Genomic DNA, 27,154 nt, shown 5'->3' with positions numbered 1-27,154 from the left:
TGGGTTTGTTATTATTCTTAAGCCGTGAAATCTCCTGACAAGGGTGATACTGGAAATAAAATGATTTGTTATTGCCAAGCAGAAAAAGTCCCTGAAAAAGCTTTGGTTTATTTTTGGCCTTGGTTGTAACTGGTCCTGGACATGCATTTGTTACTGTAATAATGTTTTTGTGTTTTACATCAGCTTTTGGCTCTAATGAGAGATGATTTTTTTTTTAATAGTCCATTATTTTACCACCAGTAGTTTGCTTTACTTGCTACATCACCCACCATTTTGTTGATTTGTGACCAAGCCAACTGACACGAAAAAGGAGTTAAATGATATTTAAAAGCATTAATATATCTCTTCCCTCCAAACCGGCAAATTAGAATTCTACCCAGATCAGAAGTTTAAGTTGTGCCTTATTGTGAAGAGCCAGTTCACATTATTTCTTTAAACTTGTTGAGCATTTTTCTCTCCCACAGACAAAAGTAATATTAGTTATGTGGGACACTGCCATGGAGAGCACTAACATTTTTTGCCTTTAGGAAAAAAAGCTAAGGGCTAATTTTGCTATAACCCCAATGTGTACATTATTTTAGTTCCTTTGAGGTTTTTTAAGAATGTCCAAACTCTTTAATGAAATGATACAAGGTTAAAAAAGCTGAACCTGTTGAAAGTTGACCATATGTGCCTGGCTAAGTTCGTCCATAGAAAAACTTTCAGAGGGTAAATCGGACACCACAAAGTGCCACTCCTAACAACTTTGAAGTTCCAAAAACACAGCCTTGTGAAAACAATGGCTGCAGAAGATTAGGTGTTTCTGACATCAGTCTGTTTATGTTCAACGTGGGCACGAAATTCCTTCTGCAAACACACGTCACCTGCAGGCGAGTAAACCCTCCTTCACAGGCTGAGAGCACGTGCTAGAGGAGAGACACTCATGTAATTATGAAGAAAACCACATGCACTTATACACACAACACAAAATGCCAAAAGGTTTAGGGACATGTGCTCAGTATATATTAGAAAGAAAAAGACGTATGATGTAAATTAGTTAATAATATTAATAACAATAATAACATGGACAAGCACCCACAAATCTCAAACATGGCTGCAGACATGCGCACATGTGCACACACAGAAATGCATGTGCCCACACAGACATGCTGTCCCAGTGTCCCTGAAGTGACTCTGAGAGCACAAAGCCTTCCCTAATTAGTTTCTGTACTCTGGCCATGGTCTTTTCCAAACAAAAGACTCTGGAGACAGTCCAGCTGTCCCAATAGGAGACCATCATAAGAGTGCACACACACACATACACACTCACCAATGAGAAAGAAAAGTCAGTCCTTCCTTATGCTACAAGAGAAGTCCCTAAAGTCAGCAGCCAGCCTCATTCAGGCAGTCAAACACAGGTCATGAACATGTCAGGACTAATTGCCTGTGGTTTCTGCTTACTCTGATTGTCTCTCTGCTTCCTCACTGTTGAAAAGAACTTTTAAGGAAGAAATGCTTTGCTGGTAAATTGAAATTTACCAGTTGAGTAGGTCCATTACAGTTTTACCTATAGGGCTGCATGATGCTTGTTTCTTTCTTTTTATTTAATCCTCATCTTGAAACCAAAATTTAACTGACAGTGCAGGGCAACAGCAACTAACCAAATGTAAATAAAACTCTTGACATTTTCCATCTTGCACATTTTTTAATCCAACCGGTTTCCCATTAACAAAACCACTTTGTTTTTTCTAACTTAATAAACGCAATTCATAATTCTCATATTCTTATAATTCCTGTATATTTCTATTTTCTTGAGTAAAAATACAAGAACACAGGAAAAACAGGCTCTATGGAGGCCGATGGATTGACGGGTAATTTTAGTTCAGATTGAAATATCTCTGCCACCATTAAATCAGTTGAGGTCATATTTTGTGTCCCAGTGACTTGTCCAAACTTCTTAAGCTGAATTCATGGTTGCCACTGAACTTCTGCTTGCTGTGCTTCACATTGTACAGCAATTCCATACTGCAACAATATAACATTAACAAGGAACTGTACACTTTGCTACTGTAGGCTCACAGCGAAGACTACAGTGTTGGAAAGCAACAACATGAATGAAAGTGAAGCTTAGGCATAGTAAAAAAAAACAGATGGAGCACAGTAGGCAGGTCTGGGCCCTGACATTTCTTCTAGCACTACCATTAATATTGGCATTTATAATTTCAATTAAAATGTCAAGCCTTGGTTTGTAGCATACACAAAGCTGCAGAGACAAATTTCTGAAGAAACAGACTGACCTTTAACCTTTCTCCCAGAGTAAGGAGAGATTAACCCTGTTTTTTCCAGACCATGTGAACTGGAAAGCTTACCTCAACCTTCTCTGGCTGAACAGAGACTCTGTTTCTTGTGACATGTTAACGCACATGGATGCTTTGTGATTCCTTATCAAGATTTAACTCAGGTTCAATCCACAAGATTATAAATTGAATGATAGACTCTTTTCTACACCCCCACTTTGATGCAAGCCAGAGGTAAGTTGTAAAATATCATTACCAACTGTAACTGACTTTATTTGGTACACGTCCAATATTTAAATTTAGAATTCAAATTGTTTAAATAAATAAATTATGCAAAATACTGTATGTATATGCAAAGCCTCTAATTCCTCCATCGTGTTTTGTTGCCTGGAGGCTTGGGTGCTGCACACTCCAAATAAACTAAGTGCATCATTACACCATGCAGACACCCTCTAAAACCCCTAAACAGTAAACTGTAAGACATCCACACACATTCAGTTCAGCTTTAAGCCATAAGATGCCATAAAGTGGGACATGCAGTGTGCAAATAACTTCAACACAATAAAAGCAGCAGGCCTCATTCATCCAGCTCCATAAACAGCAAAAGCGATTTTATAAATCCCAAACAAGTCCTTTAAATGTAATATTTTGGGTTTACTAGCAGACTGATAAGGCAACAAAAGATCCCTCAGACAACTCAGGGCATGCACATAAACATAGTGCAGGAGGGTTTTTGTGTCCAAAGACACTGACAGTGCAAAATTATGAGAAGAGCCCTTTTCAGTTTTCAACTGGATTTGGTTTGACAGTTTGGGTAATGTAAGGAAGAAATAATAAAAACGCATTGTCAGAAGTTGACTTGTACTGCTCTGTTTTCATGAATGACATCAAACCTCTACCCATCACACATGATGGGGTTTCAGTTGGAGTTTCATATGTAGAATTTACACCAACAAATTTTCATTTCTTGATAGACAGTGGTTGTGGCCGTTAACATGCAAAATACTGTGCTTAGAAAATGATGCAATATACAGTGTGAGCTATGAATGAAATATTCCCATCTCTAAAGTTTTATCTTCTTAAAAAAGTTCTGTTGACATCAACTGTCTTCCTATATCTTCTAATCAGACACATTGAAAGCATTTCTTGTTCTCAATTCTAAACTTTTTAAATTGTAGTCTTCTTGTCTTCTTTGCCACGTTTGCTTGTGGTATGATGAAATTATTATCAATGAATTATGACACCTAATTTTCTATATCAGTAAATAACAATAAGTTCCAAGTATTTAATTGCAAATAGTAAAGGAATCCTAGATTTAAATGTTGGTTGTGGAAGACAGCTGATCTGTTCAAATCGTGTGAACACCAAACATCACTCCCGGAATTACATAGCCGCCCCCACAGGACGCAAAAAACAGGTTGTACATTGTGCACACACACACACAGCTTTTAAGTTATTCAGCCTCTCACAACGGGTGCCTTTGATTTCTGCCACTTCAATAACCTACCTCCGCCACTATTGTCACTTCATTTGGACATTCCTGCAGCTGAGTTACAGCTGGCTGGACTGTGCACACAACTTTCTCCTGAGAGACACCTCAACATGACTCCAGAGTGTAGAAACACTGTTGTGTTTAACCCTTAGAAATAAATAAACACACAAAATGAAATGACGTTACACTTCTTTGTCCACAGCATCCCCAACCCTGCTGTTTAAACTCCACAGCTGCTTTTAATAAACTGAAAATGAAGAAGCCTCTGGCAAAAATATCTTTCACCTAGTAGAAATTTGAAAGTCTAGTCTGTGATGTGTATCCAGCCACAGCTGCAGAAACAGGCGATGGGGAGGCATTAGGCCCCCGTCAACGGTAATGTACTGTATGAACAAGTTGCACACATGGGTGTGAGCACTGGTGTGGGATTTACCACACATGTGGCTGGTATGGGGTATGGCTCCCATTCCCAGTGGAGCACAACAGCATAGCTTTGTCAGTTCATATTCCAAAGCACATTGGTCACTGTCAAATACTATTCTAAACAAATGAGATCATATGCAATATGACTGCGAGAATGTGTGACACAAGTGGTTCACCAAGAGCAAGACCACATTTATCACAAACCTTGTCATCTTTCTATTACACAATCACCCTCCCTGATGTTTTTTGTCATCACTGAGAAACTCCAGGTAGGTCATTTTTTCATTGTTTCCTAATCTGAAGAACTAAAGCCTATCTTGGCTCTGGATGAACAGCCAGCACCCACTCGGCTTTCTGACAAAATGGTCTCAGTGACAGACCATGAACAATATAGGCAAAGCAAAATATCAACCCCCCCCCAAACCACCCTCTCTTAGAAGCTTTGAAAGCTGCATTTGTTAATTCAGTTACCTCTTGGATGCTGAAGAACTTAAGTACAGTCAAGTATCACTCGGTTTTGGTCTCCACCATCTCCTAACTTCTCTGTAGCTGCAAGATGTTTACTTTTCTTAACAGTGGATAGTGTGGCATGTTTTTTTTAATTTTTATTTTAAGTAAAGTAAATGTGCATCCCTAAATCTAAAACACATTTAAATTGTTTCAAAATAGCTGTTTGGTTTGGTTGTCCTGTGCTGAGAAAAAACAGTCCGGGGGTCAGATTGGCTTTAACAGAAAATCTACAGCCTGGGCTCAACAGATAAATTCATTTGTTTCTCCAGTCATTCCCTGTTCCGTTATCCTTTCTTCATCTTGTTCACAGTAAAAACAAACAATCAGCACAAGACCCTAAAAGTGCATTCTTTTATTGCAGCTGGACTGCTGCAGCTGTTTAGAGTGTGTTGTTGTGGGTTACGGTTAGCAGTTTGTGTATTGTAGTGTCAGGTGTGTGCTGTGATTGTTTTATTGGGGTGATTAACCATGGTTGATTGCAAACCAGCTTTCTCCAAGCTGGTTGAGGTTTAACAGGACTGTGATGCAGGTTTGAGCAAGAGACATGAGCACTGATAAAGTAGCTGCAAAAGTCTGAAGTAAACCTATTAACCCTTCAAACTACTTTGTTTTTATATTTCCTATCATGGCCCCCCTCGAGGCAGACCTGTTTGCTTGCTCCACTCTTGAATGCAGATTTTTTTTTATTTCTTTACTTTCTCTGCAGTGCACAAATGACATGAAACCAATTTAGTCTTTTTGCACATAAGTCATCATCATCACTGACTTTGCACATGCAGTTATTGTTTTTTAACTGTTTACATTTGCTGTTTACTCCCAGCAAAGAAATAATTACATTGTTAAGGGAAACATGTTTTCCTCACTGTGCAGATGACAACAAACGTTTTGATTTGATTTGATATAATAAAAAAGATGTGTTGTTCTTAGTGCTGGCCAGTAATTCAGTGACACTGTTGGTGTTATGTACTCAACAACTGTCTCACTAAAGTGCACTTACTCATTAGGAAAAATATAATTAATTATAACCGAACTCTGCGGTTTGTCTCTGTGTCTGTGGAGCGTTTTAGTCACTTTTAGTTTCTTCACCGCTCCTCACTGTAGTCTGCTTTATGTAGAGTAGAAACAGAAATATTATACAGTTTGTTCTTCACCACTTTACTAGAGGTAGCGTCAATCAAATGATCACAAGTTTGAATATAAGATGAGAAACAACAATACTGTTTACAGGTTACGTCAGTCTTCTTGATACTGTTTTGAAATCTACCCATTTTGTTCACATGCAAATTTAAAGTGCCAATTATTAGGAATTGGGTCAAACCCTTCTTATTAACAGGTGTAAATGTGCATTTGTTTACAAGCTGAACAGGCATAGAGTCAGAAGCCAAATAATGATGTTGACTGACATGTTTCAATACAATTTCATCACAAATATGACTGCACAGTTTATTTACTGTCACACTGGACATGAACACTAACAGTGGTGCCATGGTGACACTATGACATATTCCCAGGTTTTTGTAACAATTATATAATTCACGTTCTTACCACAATCAAAACTCTGCTGCATTAAAACATTGTTTTATATAAAAGTAAATATTCATGCTCAGACTATTTTCTTTCCATGCGCCATTCAAAGAAACACAACAGCCTTCCAACTAAAATACCTCACAAAACTTGAATAACCCTGACATAAAGTAAAAATGTATTCCCACTTCCTGATAATGAGAACATCTTTCTGCTTTTTATATGCCTATATACAAGTGAAGCAGAAAAATATTCTCATTTGTAGTGCGATATTTATTTTAGCTATATTACCAGACTTATATTTGCTTTTGCTGTATCACTTTCTCATTCTCTGTAATCCAATTCAGCTTTATCTCACACACATTTTAACTTTAAGCCAGTTACTGGTAATTGAGCTTGACTCTTTGTGGGAATTGAACCATTTTGTCATCTCCATTTACTATTACCTAATGGCTGATGTTTGATGTGATATCAAGAAAAGCAGGTTGTTCCCTTTCAACTTTAAAGATCCTGTAATTTCATTCACATTAACAGCTGGAAAGCGTTCAGGTGTGCATTTCACAAAAAGACTCTTTATTCTTTATTTCCTTCCCTCCTTCCTGCCGCTGGCATCCCATCAAAGTCGAGTAGGATGTTTGGTCGGTTTTTGCTTGAAGGTGACTGGTTTCGCTCACTTACACATAAACATATGCAAAACACAGTGTTGTGACAGATGTGAAGTCCATATCTGCCTTAATGTTATTAGAGGGATACTAAAACATAAATGCCACTATGACACATATGGTAAATTAACGATTTTTTAACTGAGAACCAGCTGTTTTAATGTTTCTCCTGTCTGCTATTTTTCTCAGTCTCCTCCCAGGTAAGATCACTTTCATCTCTGTTATAGGCCCTGCACTGAATTGGATTAGTGTGTTAGAGATACATTACGTGTAGTGCAATGTTGAAGTTATTTCAGTTATTTTACCAGGACAGGAAAAGTTATCCACTGTCTGCCTAGGAATTATGTTCATTTTGGAAACATCTGAAAGGCCAGTATTACTGTAGAGATAATAGTTGTTTATGTAGCAATGTTGTAAACGTGTATTTTTATATAAAGCCAAATGCAGTAGATATATTTTTGTTAATTTCACCAAATTACATTTAAACACCAAAACCAGCAGCACATTGATGAGTCTCCACTGACTAAATCAGACAGTGCTTTTCAGCCCTGAATATTCATTCCTACTGAAGACAAGTGTTACATTATTTAAAAAATGTATTATATAGTTAAAAACATTTTAAAAATGGAGTAATTACCTAGGCAGTGCATTGGGGTAGCCGATGTTGTGGGTTACTATTGTAGTAGTGAGTATTGATGGCAGCAGAATGATCTGTGTCAGATGTGTTCAGAAGAAACTACAGTAGCCATGTTGATAAAGGAAGATATTAAACCGAGTATTGTCACTCCCTGTTGTGTTACTACAATGGATTGACTATATTTTACTACATTGGAGCTTTGCACATTTGTGCCAATATTCTACATTCGGCTTTGTTGTCAGGATGAAATAATCTAAAATTATTTTCATGTGATAAGCCAAAAGGACAAAACAGAAAAGACATTCTTAAAGTTACAGTCAACATGCTAAACCATCATTCTGTTTGTAATCAAATATGATTAAAAAAGGAAATAAGTAATGCCTGTTGTATCATAATCGCTATAATTTTATCTAATAACTTAACAAAACTGTTTACATAGGTAAAACTACTTTTAGCAAGATTTTTGTAAACTAAAGATGCCTCCATTCTCACAGTTCGAACACCTCAAAGGCGTTAAAACAGTTTAGAGGCCTGTGCCAGACTCTACCTAACCTTTCTGTTCTGGCTTGGTATTGTTCTGTTGTCATGATCTGGCCCCCACAGTCACTTCCTGCCCTGGACTTTTATTTTGGCCCTGTTTTTCTCCACTTCCTGTCTTCAGTTAACTTCTCCAGCTTACCCATCATCAACAGTCACAATCGCTTTCACCTGTTCCCCTGCCTTTTAAAACCCCAGCTCTCCCCTTGATTCTCTGTCAGGTCATCGTTTATGTCATCTGTGCAACTCCCTGTTTCCAAGTCCACCCGTCTCATGGTTTTGACTCCTGGCTCCTGTTTATGTGGTTTTCTGTAATCTGTGTCTTGTTCTGAGGTTTGGTTTGATTTCTTATTCAGTGTCTTAGCCATTTTTTGTGAGCATGTTTTCTGGTTTGTTTTCACCTTGCTGACAGTGTTACATTGATGTTAAGTCTGTTCCTTTTCTTGTAGTGTCCGGGTGTTTTTGTTCGAACCTTCATAAGTTCAATCACTCTTTAGTTTGTTAGCCTTAATCTCTCTAGTTCTATCTTCACTCCCCTCACGTAGTCTCTTAGTTCCCATCACTCCGGTTTAAATTTAGTTTCTAGATCATGGTTATTGTTAGCCTGACTCTGCCTACCTCTCTGGTTTAATGAGTAACAGCTCCTTATTCACTTTCTTGTCTACTATATAAATTCCGCTAAGCATTATGAGTACTACTAAATGCCCGTAAGGAATCAGGGTTTATCACGGCCCCTTGTAACCATGCCATCTTAAAGAGGATGTTTTCCATGCCAAGCCCATGTTTTGATTCACACCACACATAAGTGTGTACCAATTCATGTGATTATCTGCCTGTCAGAGCTCAGACGAATGTTTGGACTTTGTGCTTATGATTCTACGCTGATTATTAAATCAAGCATCAAGGACTTCTTCAGTGCAACCAAGTGTGTATATATATTCACTGAGAAGCATTGTCATGTATACCAAGGTTATGAACCAAGTTAAAGCCATGTAGGGAAATTATGGAACCCAGAGTGTTGTGTGTTTATGAAATTGTGTCATATCCTTGTCCTCCTGTGAATTTATGTTGGGTATTCATATGTTTTTGCAGAAGATTGATTCCAGCAAGATTTTGTGTTCTGTTTAGTCAGGTCAGCACCTTCTTCTTATGGTTGTTCTTCTCCATATCAGTCATCTTTTAGATTATTTTCCTTTTAAAATGACCAAGAGGAGGAAAAGCCAACATCAGAAGAGGATGAGGCTGGTAGAGGCTCTGTCTCACTCCTCCATGGAGGTCCAGTGACACGTTTTCCAAATTATGCTTCGTCATTGGGGTTTTGAGTGGATGCACCATAAATTGTGCAGTGTGAGGGATGATTTATATTTCTGCACAGGACTTCATGATGGATGGATGGACATATACTGTATAATCAAAGTAATCATGTTTACAGTCTCTACAGTTGTGGTGAGGTCAAGACTGAACATGTTGTCTCTTTCTAAGAAAATGCTAAAGTAGATTTGCCCGTTTTCAAACAGTGTTCAGTGTTAGCAAACACTGCCACACACAACGCTGCCCAAACCAACCAATCAAAGTGGGAAAAGTCTCCAAAACAACTCTGAGGTGGTCCCCGTCAGCTACAGTGGGAAGACACTGTGATAAATAGTACAATTTACTTTAAAACATAACATGCAGCAGACAAAATATTAGTTGTTTTTTTGTCTATTTGATGCTTTCAGTAAATGTCCATGTGTCTGTCTAACTTGTATGCATGAAAGGAGGACAAACTACCTCCTGTGAGCTCTGTGCTACCTTGCAAGTTAAAACTTTATAAAAACATGCATCAATTTTTCTTTTTCTCTTTTGCTTTTAAATCTGGCATTTTAGACCACAACAGTCACAAACAGGTCCTGGAGGGACTGTTTTTTGAAGTTGCCCAGTAATTAGACAAATTGTTTAGTTTAGCAGTTTTTTTTGGAATTTGTCTTTACACAACGATATAAACCTAATACTTGGTTGTTGCTTATGAGAATAAAGCGGTAACTTAAGGAAATGTTACAAGTTTGTGGGAATTTTTGTCTTTTTATATCAAAGAATCTATATTTGATGGAAAATGTTGTTAAAGTTGAGTATAAATAGTTAATCAATTATAAATGACTTTTAGAAGAAAATTGCTTTACAATTCTAGATGCATATAACATAAGCAGATGATTAACTTTTATACTATACTGATTCCTGAATAGACCACTGAGACAGTTTAGTTCAGTGAGTCTATTTGTAGGGGCAGAGTCCTTTTATAAGCTAAATGAAACTGCTCTCATAGGACACACACACACTATTAAGTCACTTTACAACAAAGGAAATGCTGTGAGAGACATGAACAGAGAGATTAGTAACCATGGTGCAGGACTAGAAGTCAGAACTCCCGGAATGTTTGACTTGTACAACACGCCACAGTTCGTGAAATCTCTGTAATTTAGAGAAACAAACACTATTTTATTTTTATTTTCCAACCAGTGTGTGTGCGCCTTGGAAGTAAGACATTGAGGGTTCAGTTCAGAATAGTGTTAATTAGGTTTTGAAAACCATAAGTTAGTAAGCAAGATGAAGTCCTCACAACGAGCTTGTATATGTGGTCGTGTGAGAGAGAGAGCGCTGCAGAGAGTAAAACATCAGACACAGAAACCGTCATTGTGCTTTATTTTTTATTTTTTTTAACAAAAACTGTTCTGTCCAGTAGGGTACATTTGAAGATGAAAGAGGCACAGCACTTCAACCAGAGTTCACACAGTTGATAGGTGGCCTCATTCCTTCTGATTTTTGATGCTTTAACCGTAATAAATTAGATGAAGTCTGTTTTGGTAAAACGTTTATCTAATCCTAAAATAAAACAGGGCTATGGTCTTCACGAGAGTGTGTGAGAGCTGAAATTGTCTTCTCAGAATGAACAAAATGTGAGTTTATTGGGTTTGTTTTGCTAGGAAAACAACCCACAACTGGCAGTGTGTCTGAGTAAAAGTGCACTGCCTTACGTTGTCACTGGGCGAGAAGCAGGGTTCACTTTGGACGGGTCTCCAGTCTATCTCACAGCCAACACAAAGAGACATACAAATTACACTTGAGAGTAATTTGAGACTAATTAAATAAAATCTTCAGTTTTTTTCCACCACTGCAACTTCAATGTTTCTGTATGAGGCAGTGCTCATGTATAAAACCCATTTCAAACCACATTATGAAAATATTTAGCAGAAGGCCAAAAAACCTTGTTCAAAAACCCTGTCATCCGTAACAATAAATAAGTCAGTGGGTTTCGGTCAAAAGTAGAGATCCACTGGTTTTAGTGAAACATAATACTCTATGTTCATTATTTTTTAAAAATTTTTAAAGCATCTTCTCTACAGTATGCAATTCAGTTACTGTAGTATCTTTACATGGACACTATTTCCTGATATATTTCTGTTTTGACCATCTTAAGGATATGTTACTGATTATTGTTAAAATCTGTGTGATCATCAGGTTATTGATGTATACTGTTCATTTCTCAACATCACAGTTTAAAATTTTTGTAAAGAAGGGAGGTGTAATAGCCTTTTACTTATCACTGCCCTGATTAATTATTTTTATATTTTTATCTATGCCTTAATGTAGAACCAATGTGAACATGTAGCAGAAGGGTCATTACTCACAGGCTGAATATCACCGAAACAGATGCAAAACAACCTCTCGTTTGTAGTATAGTAATAGTTTTTTAATGAAGGAAAGATCTGGCAGCTATTGTTTCAGGAGAAAATATGTGGATTTATAGCTGGTACTTATATGAAAATGACTGGATTCACATCAGTCGTCAGTTACATTAATTTCAGGTTGGCCTGTATGTTTCTCTTTGTAGGCTTTGTTTTCTTAAACCTACTCACTCATTGACTTCTGTATTATGATAATGATTTATACTGATGTGGATCATATTTATCCTAATGTTTCTTGGGACAATAACCTGGTTATGGATTAATAACAAATGAGAGTGAGCTAATGAAATAAAGGTTCAGAAACATGAAAAGCAGCATACTATGTGAATGCAGTCCTGGTGACCCCCTACATAGCCTTAGCCTAAAGACCTGCATGTGCACTAATGGTTTACATAAATTATATTCCATCTGTGTTCAATACAGAGAAACTGCTGAAAAGAATACAAATCCACTACAAAGAGAAGTAAAGACTGAACCAATAATGTAGAATCCATTCACATTATGCACTGACAACCAGCTGTTGAGCTGTCATCTTCTCCCAGAAACAAGGGTTTGATATATAAATGCAGACAGTGTCCTGCTCCTCTGCGTGTCTGCTCAAGAGTCCCTCAAGCTGTGAATTTGGAACTTATGCATTTTGAATTTCATGTGTTTGTGTGTATGAAATAGAGAGGAGAGAAGTGGAAAAGACACGAGACGACTTTGCCATTTTTCGAAGTAGAACTACAGTATAGGAGGTTAGAAATGGGATTGTCAGGCACACATCTCGCCTGTCAGTCTATTTCTCATCATCTTCTCGTGAAGTCACCACACTTACCTTAAAGACTTTCCAGCTGTACCTCAGCAGCTGTCTGACATTATAAAGGCTGATGACAGAGAAAAAGGTGCCGTCATGTCGTCTTATCTTCTTTCTTCAAATCTTTTGTATGAATTCATGTTTGTTGTTTCCTTTTTTTAGTGAACTCCAAGAGCTATTTTGGATAAAATAATTTAATAACCTTAGTATAACGTATAACTTCAGCACATCTGCCTCTCTGGACATTTTTTTGTTTATTTAAACTTTGTTGCTTTAAATGGTTCATATTGTGGCACATAAAATACCAAATAAGATAGCAATTCAATAAGAATCATATAAATTATGAATTGTTTTCTACAGCTTAATTCTAAAGCTATTAAAAATGTGAACAATTATATAAAAAAACAGAAAAGCAGCACTTTACACACCTTAGAAGTTGGAACTAGCAATTGTTTTTTCTAAAAAAAATCTCTAACCTTTATAATCTTGACAAATGATTGTCAAATTACTGACAAACTGATTTGTTTTGGGTGTGTGTCTTTCAGCTCATCGTTTTTGTTTTGGTTCATAGCTTTTTGATATTTTCCCTCAGCTTGCTAAAGAGCCACATATTTGTCTCAGGAGTTGGTAGAGACTAAAAACAGCTAAAAGAGAGCCAATATTTAACTTGTATTCTATACTTGAACAGAAACACGACTCTGGAATAATTATAATGTTGTTCCACAGCTGTTGGATGTGTAAATAAGCAACTGGTTGATGGGTAGCATCATCACTTTTTTAAGATGATATGATGACCTATCTGTGTTGGGGTCGCGACTTGACGATGGCAGCAGCACCGACCTACCACAGCGATGCTTTTCAGAGTCACGACAGAAACAGTAAACACAGTCTCCAACTCCGCAACAGAAAGGCAACATGGTGCGCAAAAACAAAAATGACTTGACATCCCCTTCACATTCTCGATGCTGGTGGATGATTCCCTGAGGCTATGAAACCAGAGAAACAAATTGAGACACTGGAAAAATCAGTTCAAATGTCTGGCAACAAGAGTTGATTATAAGTTTATGTGGCTTTGCTCTAATAGTGTACATTTAATCTGAGCAGTGAGAACCCACAGCCCCCAAGCAGTTTGTGGTTAGGAAATGTAATTCTGTACCCAAAACTAGCAAAACCGCTGTGTGGCTTCTTTGACAAATTTCAGAGAATTTGCAAACCATTCATGGATTACATTAACGCTAAGATCAGGGCTGTCGCTCCATCTGTGACTTTTCAATTATCCTTAGTTTGTCTGACCGAAATGTGGTATTGACATGTAGTTTGTCTCCGTGAGGACAATTATGTCTTTGCAAAGTGACAACATTTCTGTGACAAACTTAAAGAACGTTTTTCTTTTTTTCTTTTTTTTGGCACAACCACCATGGATCTTTGAGTGCTGTTTCCTTCCTCCTTTTTGTGTTTCATCTTCTTTGTCTTTTTCCTTCTGCTCCCATTTCTTCTTTTCTATCAGCATGATCTTTTTTGTATTTCATATTATGGATAACCCACACATTGCCTACATTCGGATTAATATGAGAGGTTATTATGAGAATTTTTATCATTTATATCTTGAAAATCATTTCTATCTCATTGCTTAATAAAGCTCTTATTTGTTGTTGGATTTGTTTATTTTGACAGTGAAACATATTGCAAAATATTCATAAGCAGGTCAGCCAGCTGAGCAATGGTTAAAGAAAGATAACATGACAATATTTAGTATCTTATACATTTTTTATCTTAAATTACGGGATGTGATTCATAGCATTTATTCTTATATTGTCTGCTATGCAATATAATTTCTATGAATCTTATCAAGAAGCATAAAGTTAGGCTCTTATTTTTTGGGGAATAAATTTAGCAACACTTTATTGGTCCCCGAGGGAGAAAATGTAGTGACCATAGCAACAGAGCGAAAATGACAGCAAAAGTCAGAATAAATATTATTTTTAAAAAATAATTAAAAGGTGTCTTTAAGCTGTCTTAAAATGCAGTCCCGCAAATCCATTTGCAATATTCATGTCACTTGCATTTGATGGGAGCAGTGAAGAGTCGGATGGCCCCATGAACAAACTGATACCTGATGGTTTGTTCATTTGAGAATCTCTTTGCCTCCCAAATGTATCATGATTAGGGGCTTTATGCTCAGAATCAAATAAACACCGGGTATTGTTTCACCATTTCTGTAATCAAGACATGCACTTTGCTCACAATACCTATGAGCTGTTGGGTCCTATTGTAAATGCAGGAATACCTGGATGGGAAAGTCTTATTCTCTTTTCTCCTCCTTCAGAAGCTGCATGCTGTCAGATGATGTGTGTGTGTTCTTCTGCTGCTGACAGACCATCAGTTAGCAATTAAATGTTCTGTGTAGTGGAGCGAATACAGCTTATTTAGTTTTTCAGATCATTAGGAATAAACCTAACACACTAATAATTGGCAGGAATTTAGATTTGTTTGCATCAGTGTGACTTTGCAATGATTTTCTTGCTTTGAGATCATGCTGACGTATCTCGCCACAGACTCCAAGTATGCACTTTAAATATAACAGCAGAAGTATTCAAAGTGTGTCTTAGACTGTTAGGGGCATCGATGTGTGAAAGAAAATGCGTGCAGGGAATTATCTGCTTCCTCTCATTTCCCAAGTAATCCCTTTTTTTCATTTGAGGTTTTCTGCACATTGGTGTGTGCTGTCCCATTTTGAGAGAGAGAGAGAGAGAGAGAGAGAGAGAGAGAGAGAGAGAGAGAATATCGTCATAGCATCACGATCTGGTTTCAAAATATCGCCTGGGCCATCAAGCTGTTACCATGCAACGTGCTCTCAACATAACATGAAACGGAGCAACTTTTTGTCGTTAGGCATGTTCAAGAAGCAAAAAAAAGACTAAAGAAGTGGCATCATGCCCCGAGCAAAAACAAGATGAGCAATACATCAGCACTACAGTATGTTAACTGTCAGCAAATGTGCTGTTACAGCTAAATAAACATGTATGTAATTCAGAACACGTTGTCCCAAAAGAAAACACGTCCCACATCTCTGTTATTTTTCTCTTGATTTCACAGTAAAAGGCTCCTCCAGTCAATGTGCATATACCGAACAGGGCTATTTTTCTTAAAATCTACCAATGAATACACACTCCATTATCTGGAATCCATACGTCATATTTTGAAAAAACACTCTCCTGCAAATATTGCATGACAGCAATATGCAGGGGCCAACTTCAACCTCAGTTAAAACGAAGACAGAAATTCCACAAAATCACATTACAGCACCGGCAACATCATCGTAAGCCAACACTGCAAAGTGGCTTTGGAGTCAAGTAAAAATATTTAGGTTTTGATTTAACAAAACAATACATTAAGACAGGATAGAGAACCAGAAAAAGTGCATGCAACTGAATCAACATCTGCTCTGTGTTAAAATGTTGGCCAGCTCCAAGCTGACAGTAGTGATTGATAGTAAATTATACTTGATTTGGGGACTTTTGCTGTAGCTGAGGGATCAGTGAGTCACTCTGAACAAATCTCCCACTCTTGTGTCTTTCTCATCCTTCCCCGACCCCAGTCTCTCGATCCCAGGTGTCTTCACAGCAGGAGGAGGTTCTGATGGAGAACGTGACCCGGATGTCGGAGCGTTCTCGTCTACTCCAGCAGACCCTGGGCGAGGCGTCCACTCAGGCGGACCTGCTGGAGAACATCTGGAAACTGGAGAACCTCTTCCACAACCACAGCGACTGGCTGCAGAGGCTGGAGGTTCTCATCAAGGTACGAGACTGAAAACATGGGAACACGAGCTTCTATAGGCCAGGGATTGAGACCTGGAAACTGTTACAGAGTGTGATTAGTGTTTGATGCTTCAGTGACAGGAAAGTGCTCAAGTTATTAACTTTTCCAGTAATAATGTTTGATTCAAGTCAATAAAGGTTTTATGAACATACCTCCAAAACACCTCCAGACAGGAAATTTCTGTGACACCCGCACTTTCCATTTCCCATTACTATAATCATAATGAAACTTGTACATTGCTTTTTCCTGCAGACACTGTACAAATTGTGAATGAAATCTATAGACATTAGGAAGGTAAAGGTGTAATTATTTTTATTGCTGAGTTTGTTTACTCAACAATCAAATACCATGATGGTGATAACGCTTACGTAAAGGATTCTTTCTTGCAGGGCCTGGAAATGGAGCTGAGGACCATCCAGGCTCACTCCCTTCAGTCAGAGGGCTACCTGGTGCAGCTGGATGACAGGTTGTCATCTCTGAGCAGCTCTGCTGGCAGGAACCTGACAAGTTTCAGTGTGGAGTTGGCTCGAGCCTCCACCTGGCTCCGCAACCAGGACCTCCTGCTCAGGTTTAAACTCAAATAATAGCGGAAAAAGGATGATACTATAAGGAAATCTTATTGCAGACTAATGAAGGTCAAGAACAATTTTCTGTTTGTCTCTTCTGTATTTCAGGGAATCAGTAGGACAGCTGAGTGTGCTGAGAGAAAAAGTGGACGAGGTCAACTGGACAGTGGGAGCTGTCAATCACACCTTCAGTAATGACATCAGTATTCATCACTTGAAGATACAGGACTTGCAGGTTAGAGATTCAGCTGAGATTCAACTGTCAGTGAAACCAAGTTACCATTAGGACCAAGTTAGTGTTTATGCTGATTCTGTGAACGCTCCCTTCACTTGTAGATTCAAATCAGCAACATAACAGAGGACACCAGCAGCTTATGGGTGACCCACGTCCACACGGAGGCCCAGCTGAGGAACGAGATGGAGATCCTTAACACAATCACAGAGGACCTCCGGCTTAAGGACTGGGAACACTCCATGGCTCTAAAGAACCTCACTATATTGGAAGGTCAGCTGTGATGCTCTGAATACTAATGTGACCTCATGTAAGACTTTATTTCATCAAAACTCAGCTGTTCCCAAAAGAGACCTTTTTATGCTTCAGTGTTCACTGTAGTGTCAAACATTAGGTGTAGCTAATCAGTTTTAATGCCCCACTAATTCCACTCATGGTCAGTTTAGGCGCTTCAGTCAGTTTAGCTGTGCAAGTGGTATTTACATGTTTTTGTTTTTTAACATAATTTCAAAGACAAATCTTATAAAATATACTCTAATCCAGCCACCGAGATGTCATCTGGTAAATACCAAAAACTAAGGCTACTTTTTTGTCCAGTTATGATGAAGAGCTACAGGCAACTGTGGTTTGTGCAAAACACCACTCCAGCAATGCGTCAGTGCCTTTTTTTTTTTTGTACGCTGTCATGAATAAACCCTTGCACTGTGCCAGCATGGCTTGGATGTTATGGTTGCTCAGTGTGAGTTTCTCCAGCCCTATTGAAACATTGCTTAAACTGCTGGGTACAAGTGCCTTAAATGCCCTTTAGGCTGCCTTTTTTTCCACATCTGACCCTTAAACAGTAAGTGCCTCAACATCTATTAGTAGTTTGGCAAAACTCCAATTATTAAAATACAATTAGATATAGTAAAAATCCTTTTAAAATCATAACGGTTAAATTCAAACTTGATATAAAATGAGATATTGAGGGAAAAAAAAATCAATTTTACTTTTACTTTTTCAATTTTATGTTATGGTCCAAGATTGCAGATTTACACATTATAGCCCATACATCAAATCAGACAATAAGTAGGACTTCATGGATACAGAATCACACGTGCACAAGAAATAAGTATCGTAGAACAAACAGGACAAATTAATGTAAAATTGACTAAAATGAAGCATCCATGCCAAAAATATCCATTATAAGAAAGATGCGGTTTACAGCAACACATAAAAACACAACAAAAACATGAAAACAATAACTCCTAATATGATGAATCCCTTTCAGTAACACAGCTCATCTCAGCCAGTACATCTCTGCTATGTGATTTTAAGGTAAGTGATCCCATCAGGCCAACAGGATTTTACACTGTAGGATTACTACCCCACGGTACTGAGCAACTCTGAATGTTCTTCTTCCAACCTGCTCAGACCTGATTAGTCCTGACGTGGTGCAACTCTCCTTGCCAGCGTACCAAATGACTTCCCTGGCTTATTCGAATGAGAATAGGTATGTCATGATGTAATGCTGGCAGGGGACGCAGCCCGAGCTGATTGATGGCAACTCAAACTCAACAGGACCCCCGATCTCAGGTCTGCTTCACATGTGGGTGGGATGCCGTTTCTCGTGAGCCTGGAAACAATTGTGGGTTAAATTTAGACGCTTCATCCAGAATGAAAGCTCAACCACTCAGCTCTGTCATTAGTTTTAGCTCCACAGCCCATTTGTTTGTTGTTAGCCCTCAGTCACCTTAGCCAAGAAAAGTTTTACATCTCTATCCATGTTTATACTCCTCTTCGTGTGCCTCCATTTTTCTTTTGCCCTCTTTTCTTTTCTTATTGAGCTCATTTGCGTTTAATTTCTCTGTGACTCACACTGTATTCGTGGCACACATGTTACTTGTTTTATTAATGATAAAGAAACACGAGAACTTGTTTGAAACATCCCTTGAAGGTTTTTTTTTTAATAGGGGATGCAGAATTCTGACGTGTTGTTGTGGTAGTAAATTCTTACAAAACACGGTTTTGGGACATTTGGGAATTTATGTTCAGTAGCTGTTATTTTTCTTTCCAGTTACCTGGAAGTTTGATATTTGGTGCTTACTCCAGAATGTGAAACTTGTTGAAGTGCAGTGTTTGGTTCCAAACAGAAGACAGACCTGGAACTCGAGACAGCTGATTTAAAACAAGGTGTAGGTGTTTCATGAAAGTAGATTTCGCCCAAATGAGTGGTCACTTACATTTAACCAGTTTGATGCCACATCAGCTCAGGAGATCTCCCAACAAGCTCCACTTCCAAATGGTTCAACACACGTCACTTAACAAGACTAAGAACCTACAAGCAAAAGATTAGCAGGTAAATTGTTCATCGTGTTGAGTTCTTTTTATACAAAGATCCAACATATTGTTGTTATGTGACGCCTTTGTCTATTTATACTGGATTAAAACAGCCAGGCTCAAGGTGCTTCAGGACCCTAGTATTATATTATGTACACGATGTCCACAGCGACGTGTAACGCATGTTGGAAATGCATTGCTTTCAGAACAGTTGCTGTAACCAGAGAGGTTTAGAGAGACATAATTCAGACAAACCTGATGTGCACTGAATACAGGACAATACATGATTATGATGGCACATTCAGTTTCATTCAGCAACATATGTGTGATGAGAAGTTGGAGGAGCAGGTCAACCATGACTACAACCTCTGTAGTATGAGTAACCATATTACTCCAATAAGCAAGCAGAACTGAAAAGACTACTCCAGATGATGTCATCCGGAAGTTATTTTCAACAAGAATACAATAAAGATTTATACATGGAAGGCAGAGGGTTGTTTAATACTGTTCATATACAGTACATGTACTGCACAAAACTGGTAAAGTTGCCCTTTAAATTAGACCCTGAGGAAGGGTACTCCCACTGCACTGAGTGGTATTCCCCGTTTTTCTCTTGTTTTCATGTTCTGTCATGTTTTTGCTGTTCCTCCTCCCTCCTGTTGCTGTGCTATTACTTCTTCTCTCCAACTCTTCGTGTACGCGTTGCCATATTTCCATGCTCCGGGTGTTTAATTGGCATGAGGAAAAGGACCACACACTGACTTTTTTAATGTGGTAGTCTTTCAGGATAGTCAAGATTAATCTAATAATGGACTAAGAAAACAACCTTCCTGGACCAATATGCATTTACACGTTTTTGTAATCGTCTTGTTAAAAGAAAAAAGTTGCAGAATTTGTCAACATGACAGATGCACTGAATTTCTGTGCTGTTAGAGACTGAAATTTAAACTTGTGTGAAGTGATTTTTTTTTTTTTTGGAAAACAATACCAGCTGTCACTGTCTTGTTATGGTAATCCTACACTTGGTAACAAACCGACCATATAATCTCTCACTTTTCCTGTAGCCAGTTTCTCACCAAACACTTGCAGTGTTTTTCCCAGAAGATGACACAGCTTCAGAGTGTCAGTAAAGTCCACATCTGAACCGCTGCAAAACATAAACAGGCCATGTGCAGGCTTGGCTGGATGCTGCGAGTTGCTGAAATCTGCTGAGCTGCAGCAGTTTGTGCTGAGTTAGTCATGTGTTTAAAGTTGTTCAGAGCAGATTTGAGGTCTGGAAACATTTACACCCTCAGTGTTGTCTGATGACTATCAATGTACATTTCGAATGGCATGTTTGTTTTACTGGTGAAGAGTCAAGGTCCCAGTTCTTCCCTCAACATAGTTCACTTTTTCTTTGGTGTGTCCAATGATTAATTAATAGGTTTCTTTAAAACCTACCTGCTATTTATAAGAATTTTTGTTGCAGGAGGATGCTAGAATTTTACAAAAACATACATCACTTCTAAATAAGAACTCGATGGTAATCAAAAGTCTAAAATCCAGTACCTCACTGTCCTTTAGAAACTAATCACCTTAAATGTCCCTACATACATGTTCATCTTGTCACATGACCAGCAGATCCAGTCCACCACTGAATCACTCTGAATCAGCTTGTTAATCTCAAAAACACATCAACCAGAGACCCAACTTCTTTCTTTGACGTGTTTCTTCATCCCAAAACATTTGAATGAGAAAAGGTAACAAATTTTGCCACAGAAGCTCAGATTTGCTATACGTGTTAGAGTGGCCTAAAGTAATTAAATGTCATCTCCAGTGGAATTAGAACTGAATCCTGTTATTCTCACAGTCTGACTTTGTGAACAGTGACATTATAAGATGAAGCCCATTTTTCAGAGCAGAGCACAAACCTGTCTTCTTAGATTAGAAACATCAATTTAATTCAACTTTAATTATATGCACCAATTCCCAATAAAGTCATCTCAAGGCAGTTTTCAGAAAAAAGTCAAGTCTATAAAGATGTGTCCATTCAACATTTTAGCCACTTTGTGGAATTGTTGTCCCCTCGTATTGTGATCGTCTATTCTAAGCTGTGTCTCTTCCACATGTAAACACACAAGCTCGCTGGCCTGTTGCTCCACCCTACACAGACTGGATGCTGGCTGGAGGTGCCTAAACTCTTTACTTGTGTTGTATTCTTGGACTCTGCACTGTCGGATGTGTTCAGGCCGATCCTGGAGCGGCTGCTCGGTTTGTTATTGTTGAAACACTGTCAGCTGAATGAACAAATAGGACTGTGACAAGGAGAAGATTAATAAAGGGAAGCTCTGCTGAAACAAACTATTAACAAGGGTGCATTTTCTTCAGGACCACCAGGCTGAACTGCCTTTTCTAGAGCTTAGGTAGAGGACCTTCCAGAATAATTCTCGAATCTGAAATTTAAAACTGACACTTTAACATGTTGGGAAGCTCTGAATAGATCCACCTCTGCTTATCCTTTGTAGGGTCACGGAGATCCGGAGCCTATCCCAGCTCTGAATACATGGCAGTGAATTTTGGGAATTACATATTCAGACAGTTCATGTCATGACAGTAAACCTGGCCACGGATAAATGTTTTCAATTAGGTTGAGTCTTATTTATGTCAGTAAAGGCCTCGATAAGTGCTCTTTTAAAAATGTTGGCGCTATTTTACTCTTGGCTGTGACACACCAAGCCAACAGTTGGCCATCAACCAGTATTGGGGCCCTCAGCGACTGTGAAGCCCCTTTGGCACATGCACTGGAATTATTACATTCTTGTGAATTTGTCTGGAGGTGGGGGTATGTGAGAACGTAATGTGTAAGTAAGATGCTCCCGACATTTTCTGGATTTTATCCTGTGAACCCCCTAGTATAAAGTAGTGTGTGTGTGTGTGTGTGTGTGTGCGTGTGCGTGTGTGTGTAAGCTTGTGCTTGCAGCACGCTGCTATGTCTCCAACTGTTATTAAATTCAGTTATTGAAAGTTATTAAATAAAATTTGAGTAAACCTGACATTGAACAGTGTTTTATACTTTTATATTTCAAAACTTAAGCTTTAATTTTACCTTGAACCTACAATAGTTACCTTTTATATTGAATTTTTTAGAGTACAAACATACACTAGAGAGCTGCTGTTGAGGGCTCCCCTGAAGTGAGAGTCACAGAGCAGCATTAACTGCAGTGCAGGGAGATTTGCTTCTTAAAGGTTTTGAGTGAGGCTCGCCCTTTTAACCAGAGACTTTCATCAATATCTGATTGATTAATTAGTTTTGCAGCTCCTCACAGGAATAGAAAAAGGACATGGAAAGGCATCCATCCTTCTCTCTCGGTGTGACCTTTTCACAGCCACGTGACCTGCTGTTCCGAGTTGTGGAGCTGCACAAGGCAGCAGCTGTTCGATCTGCATCTCAAAGCAGGTCATTAGAAAACTGCAGGAACATTAGAGCTGTGAAGACAGGGGAACCTGCTAGTCATGTGCTCGACAATAACAAGCTCTGAATTTCTCTGCATTCCCACAAGCTGTGTTGTTGTCATCCACCTTGTTAAACATATGGTTCCCATTGTGGGCAGACCTCTCTCTCACTCTGCGTCTCTCCCTCTCTGTATATCTATCTGCTTCACTCACCATTTGGCGCTTTTCCACTCACTCTCTCCAAGCACAATAAACTTTTGAATTGAATCTTCAGATCAGCTGTTGGGCCAAGCTGGTCACTAAGTGTTTGTCAATGACAAGTGCATGATTTTCGTTACCTTAATAATCATTATTGTTGTAATCATTATTATTATTATTAATGATTATTGATTAATAGTCATTATCAGCGGGAATTTAAGGCTGCCGTGATGCTCTCGGAAACAAATGTGTTTTCTTTTTAGGTGATATCTACACGATTCTTGTGTGCCGTGGATTTGGTAACAATGTGATAAGTGCTCCAAGATGTTGTTACAATAAAAACACTTAGTGTGAGGCCTCTTAGATTCCTAAGCAAACCCCTCTTGAAGCTTCGCTTAATATAAAAGGGATCATTTCTGCTCCAAATTAATGCTTTTATTGAGAATGAAATCCCCTCATATTTGGTGTTTGGAGCAGCTAAAAGGGACTGTTGATCAGTATAAAGTTACGTTGAAGACAGCGCCCTGACTTGCCACCCACATGTATTGTATTGTATTTTAATGTGAGTTCATAGTAGTAGAATTACTGACCGTTTTACTTTGAAGAAACTTTTTGACTTTGAGGTGACAGTCAGTAAGTTGATGCTAAAGTCTCAGTTGAGAATTTTGTGGTGTGATTAGTGAAGCTTGATTTATGCCTCAAAATGTAGATCTGTCTGTTCATCTGGGTTCAAAGGTTTTCTGTGACTGATCATTTTTTAAAGATCAGCAAAGTTTTAAATGTTCATTGTCTGCATAAATACATTTCACCATTTGTTTTAAAGGCAGGACAGTGTATTAAAGTACTTCATCATGATCAATTTGCAAATTCTTGCCTTGTCTTTACAGGGCCTCCAGGACCAAAGGGAGAGAAGGGTGACAATGGACCACTGGGGCCCCCTGGAGCTCCTGGGTTACCTGGCTTGAGAGGTGGGTCCACCCAGAATATAATTTCCTTCAATTTGGAAAAAGAAGTGAAATATAATTGAGCAAACGTTGTAAACAAAATCACTAGTGTAGAATCAATTATTACACTACATTGGATGCTACATATTGTTTTTAAAGACGTAAGAAAAACAAATGAATCAAAAAATTAAATGAAAACACAATAAGAACAGAACTTAAAGCTATGGTATGTATCGTATTTTTTTTTTAATAAAAATATGGTCCAAGACTAATCTTAGTCTGGAGAGATGCTGCTTAAGCCTTTTGGGATATCAGAGTCACATGGTCTTTTCTACTAATTAATCAGAGAATAACAATTTCTGCTTGGTTGTTTTTGCAGCTTCTTGCAGTAGTAATGTAACAGTGGTAGAATACCATATCGGAGCAGGGAGATGGGGGGCTGGGTGGAGTTTAAATCAAAGATTACAATTCAGATACAAAATGTTTAAAAACCATAAAGCCAAAGTAAAACAAAAACATTCGTAAAATCTGAAATATTTGTTAAACCTGGCATTGAACAGTGTTTTATATGGAGTTATCTGGAGAATAACTCCAGATAACATTTTGTTTTACACCCAAATTGAGTGACTGAGGGAAAACATTGAGGGAAAAGAATTATTTAATCTGAATTACCTGATTTTAACTGCAGTTATTCATTCAGCCTGTGGGAAACGCTGCGGTATTTGGAAGCATACAAATCAATGGCCCACACATAAAGGACGGTTCAGGAATTCATCAGAACTACGTTTCAAGGATTTGTAATTTAATGAATGTGAATTGTGAGAAATGGCTGACATTCTGTTTTAGTCTCTTTGGATTAGAATTTTTGGATCAGGTTTTAAAATCCTGTAGGTCATTAAATTTACCTGACCCATAAATGTCTAATGCAAACATCATATTTTAAATTAATAAGCTTTTTACATTTTATTTATTCCAAAAGATTTATTGTAAATGTTGCGTTTGCCAGTTTTGTCATAGCTCTGCATTCATCACATAAATACTAAACGCAGAGGATAAAAGGTCATGTTAAATCCTCTTAGGGAAATAAGGCTCTAAACTTTGGATGGAAGTTTACTTGCAGACAGGGTGTGGATAGGGCCAGTGGGACAGGACATCAGTCTTAGTCTTTCTGGTACTTCCACACATTTGGAGTTTAAAAGTCATTTTAGTGTAAAATCCCGCTTTGCATTCAGTTGTTCAGTCGAAGTGGAAGGAACCATATATAATTTAATAAATGGAGAATTTAAAACCAGTATAAAAAAGATTAAATCTTGGTAAAAGTTTTTCGTTGTCTATGGATTTCAGCCTTCACTACTTCTATAAGAAACATCATTTGCTGGGCTTTCTTCAAAGCATGAAGTGCCAGGAGCATGGTTTATTTCAAAACAGAATCACCTCCCCATATCCAGCATGCTGTTGTTTATAATAAGAGGAGCTGTTTTTTAGAGAAGGAGAACTTTAATGAACTGTACCTAATTAGTCTTTCTGAAGGGTTCATTATGGACCACAAGCAGCAGGAGTTGGATGAAAACTGTTTTGTATTTATTTTTTAAATCCAAGATTTCTCCAAAAGCCTTGGACTATTAAAGCATTCACTTGTATGTGATACACAATACACATAATAGGAGATATTACTGCAAACAGCACACTGTGCATGTTTCAGTGCATATTTGATTGCAGTCCAGAAAAACAGAATAATTTTATTTCAGCTTGAAACTTCCCGAGGGGTCTACTGTGATCCAGACCCATTTGGACTTGGTCTGAAACACACCAATCCAAGACCCGCTTTGAAATTAACCCAAGAAAAGACATAAGTAGTGTGTAATAGCCTCATTACGCTGAGCTCAATTTACTGCCAACCAAAGAGAGAACACTGACAGCAACACAATACACATGCGAGCTTTTCTACACTTTGAAGTTTAAAAACTCTCAATTGCTCTAGAATTGTTGCTTAGACATCCTGTAGGGAGAGCAACAGAACCCTGGATATAATTTGAACTCAGCTTGGGTCATTCTTTGGTTTATGACCAAATACCTGGATATTAACGTACTAAACTAAAATAGCAAGAATGGTAAAGTGAACATCATTGTGTTAGAAGCATTTAGCTGAAACCACTTGTTTGTCTGGTTACAGCCTTACAGAATTCTTATTGGGGCTGTAGGTTCTTATGTTTGGATACAAGGCCAATATGGCTTCATGTGTTGGTCTGAGCACTGTGATATTAGAGATGATATTTTAGAGCTGCATTTTAGACATTTACTTTAGTTTGTATAGACAAGTTATTTGTCGGAGAGAGAGCAAACAAGTTAAAAAGTGAAACATATGAATAAAGAGTAAAAATAAATTGAGTCAGTTAGTCTAAAATTAAACTTAAATTAGAATAATCTGTTCCTGAATTGACTTAAATTCTTGTTTCCTTTCGATTGTGCGCATACAACATACAGTACAAGTGCTTGTGAAAAAAAACCTTAGTGATGGAGAAAGTGCTGATTTTTGCATTCCTCTAGTAATTAGATGATGTTTTATTATTTATGGAAGTTAGACATCAAATTGAGAAACCAATAATAATGTTTAATCCATTCTTTCAATAACACTGGAAACAAGGATTGTAAATGTAAATAGTATATAGTAAATAGTGCCAAATACCGTCAAACTTTAGAGTTATTGTATGTAAACATTGCACATTGCACAACATTGGTAATGTTTACCATTGTGTAGCATCCCCTCTTCCCCTCAACTGCGAAGTGAAGAGAGAGTGAGAGAGTCCTGGGTCTTTGTTGATTTTTTGATGCACTAAATGTTTTCTATTGGTAAAAAGTCTGGATTGCAGGCAGACCAGTTCAGCACCTGGACTCTTCTCCTGTGAAGCTATGCTGTTCTCGTGGATGTAGCACATATTTGGTTTAGCATTGCCTTGCTGAAATATGCAAGGCCTTCCCTGAAAGAGACATCATCTGGATGGGAGCATATGTTGCTCAAAAACCACGTGGAGATGCAGGCTTTTGAACTGTCCGCTGACAACAAG

General features: G+C 38.1%; 1 protein-coding gene across 2 annotated transcripts in view; it reads left to right on the top strand.

Annotated features, from left to right (window-relative positions):
* Positions 1 to 27,154, top strand: part of LOC137102783 (scavenger receptor class A member 5-like) — a 65,419-nt gene that overhangs the window by 14,809 nt on the left and 23,456 nt on the right. For both annotated transcript variants that reach the window (XM_067482639.1, XM_067482640.1), the window contains exons 4-8: positions 16,178 to 16,377; positions 16,788 to 16,966; positions 17,073 to 17,199; positions 17,301 to 17,469; positions 24,033 to 24,113. In XM_067482639.1, coding sequence (XP_067338740.1) covers positions 16,178 to 16,377; positions 16,788 to 16,966; positions 17,073 to 17,199; positions 17,301 to 17,469; positions 24,033 to 24,113 — 756 coding nt within the window. The remainder of the gene's footprint in view (positions 1 to 16,177; positions 16,378 to 16,787; positions 16,967 to 17,072; positions 17,200 to 17,300; positions 17,470 to 24,032; positions 24,114 to 27,154) is intronic.

Source organism: Channa argus, chromosome 17 (assembly GCF_033026475.1).
Source record: "Channa argus isolate prfri chromosome 17, Channa argus male v1.0, whole genome shotgun sequence".
Lineage (NCBI taxonomy): Eukaryota > Metazoa > Chordata > Actinopteri > Anabantiformes > Channidae > Channa > Channa argus.
This window is presented reverse-complemented; position numbering and strand designations above follow the sequence as displayed.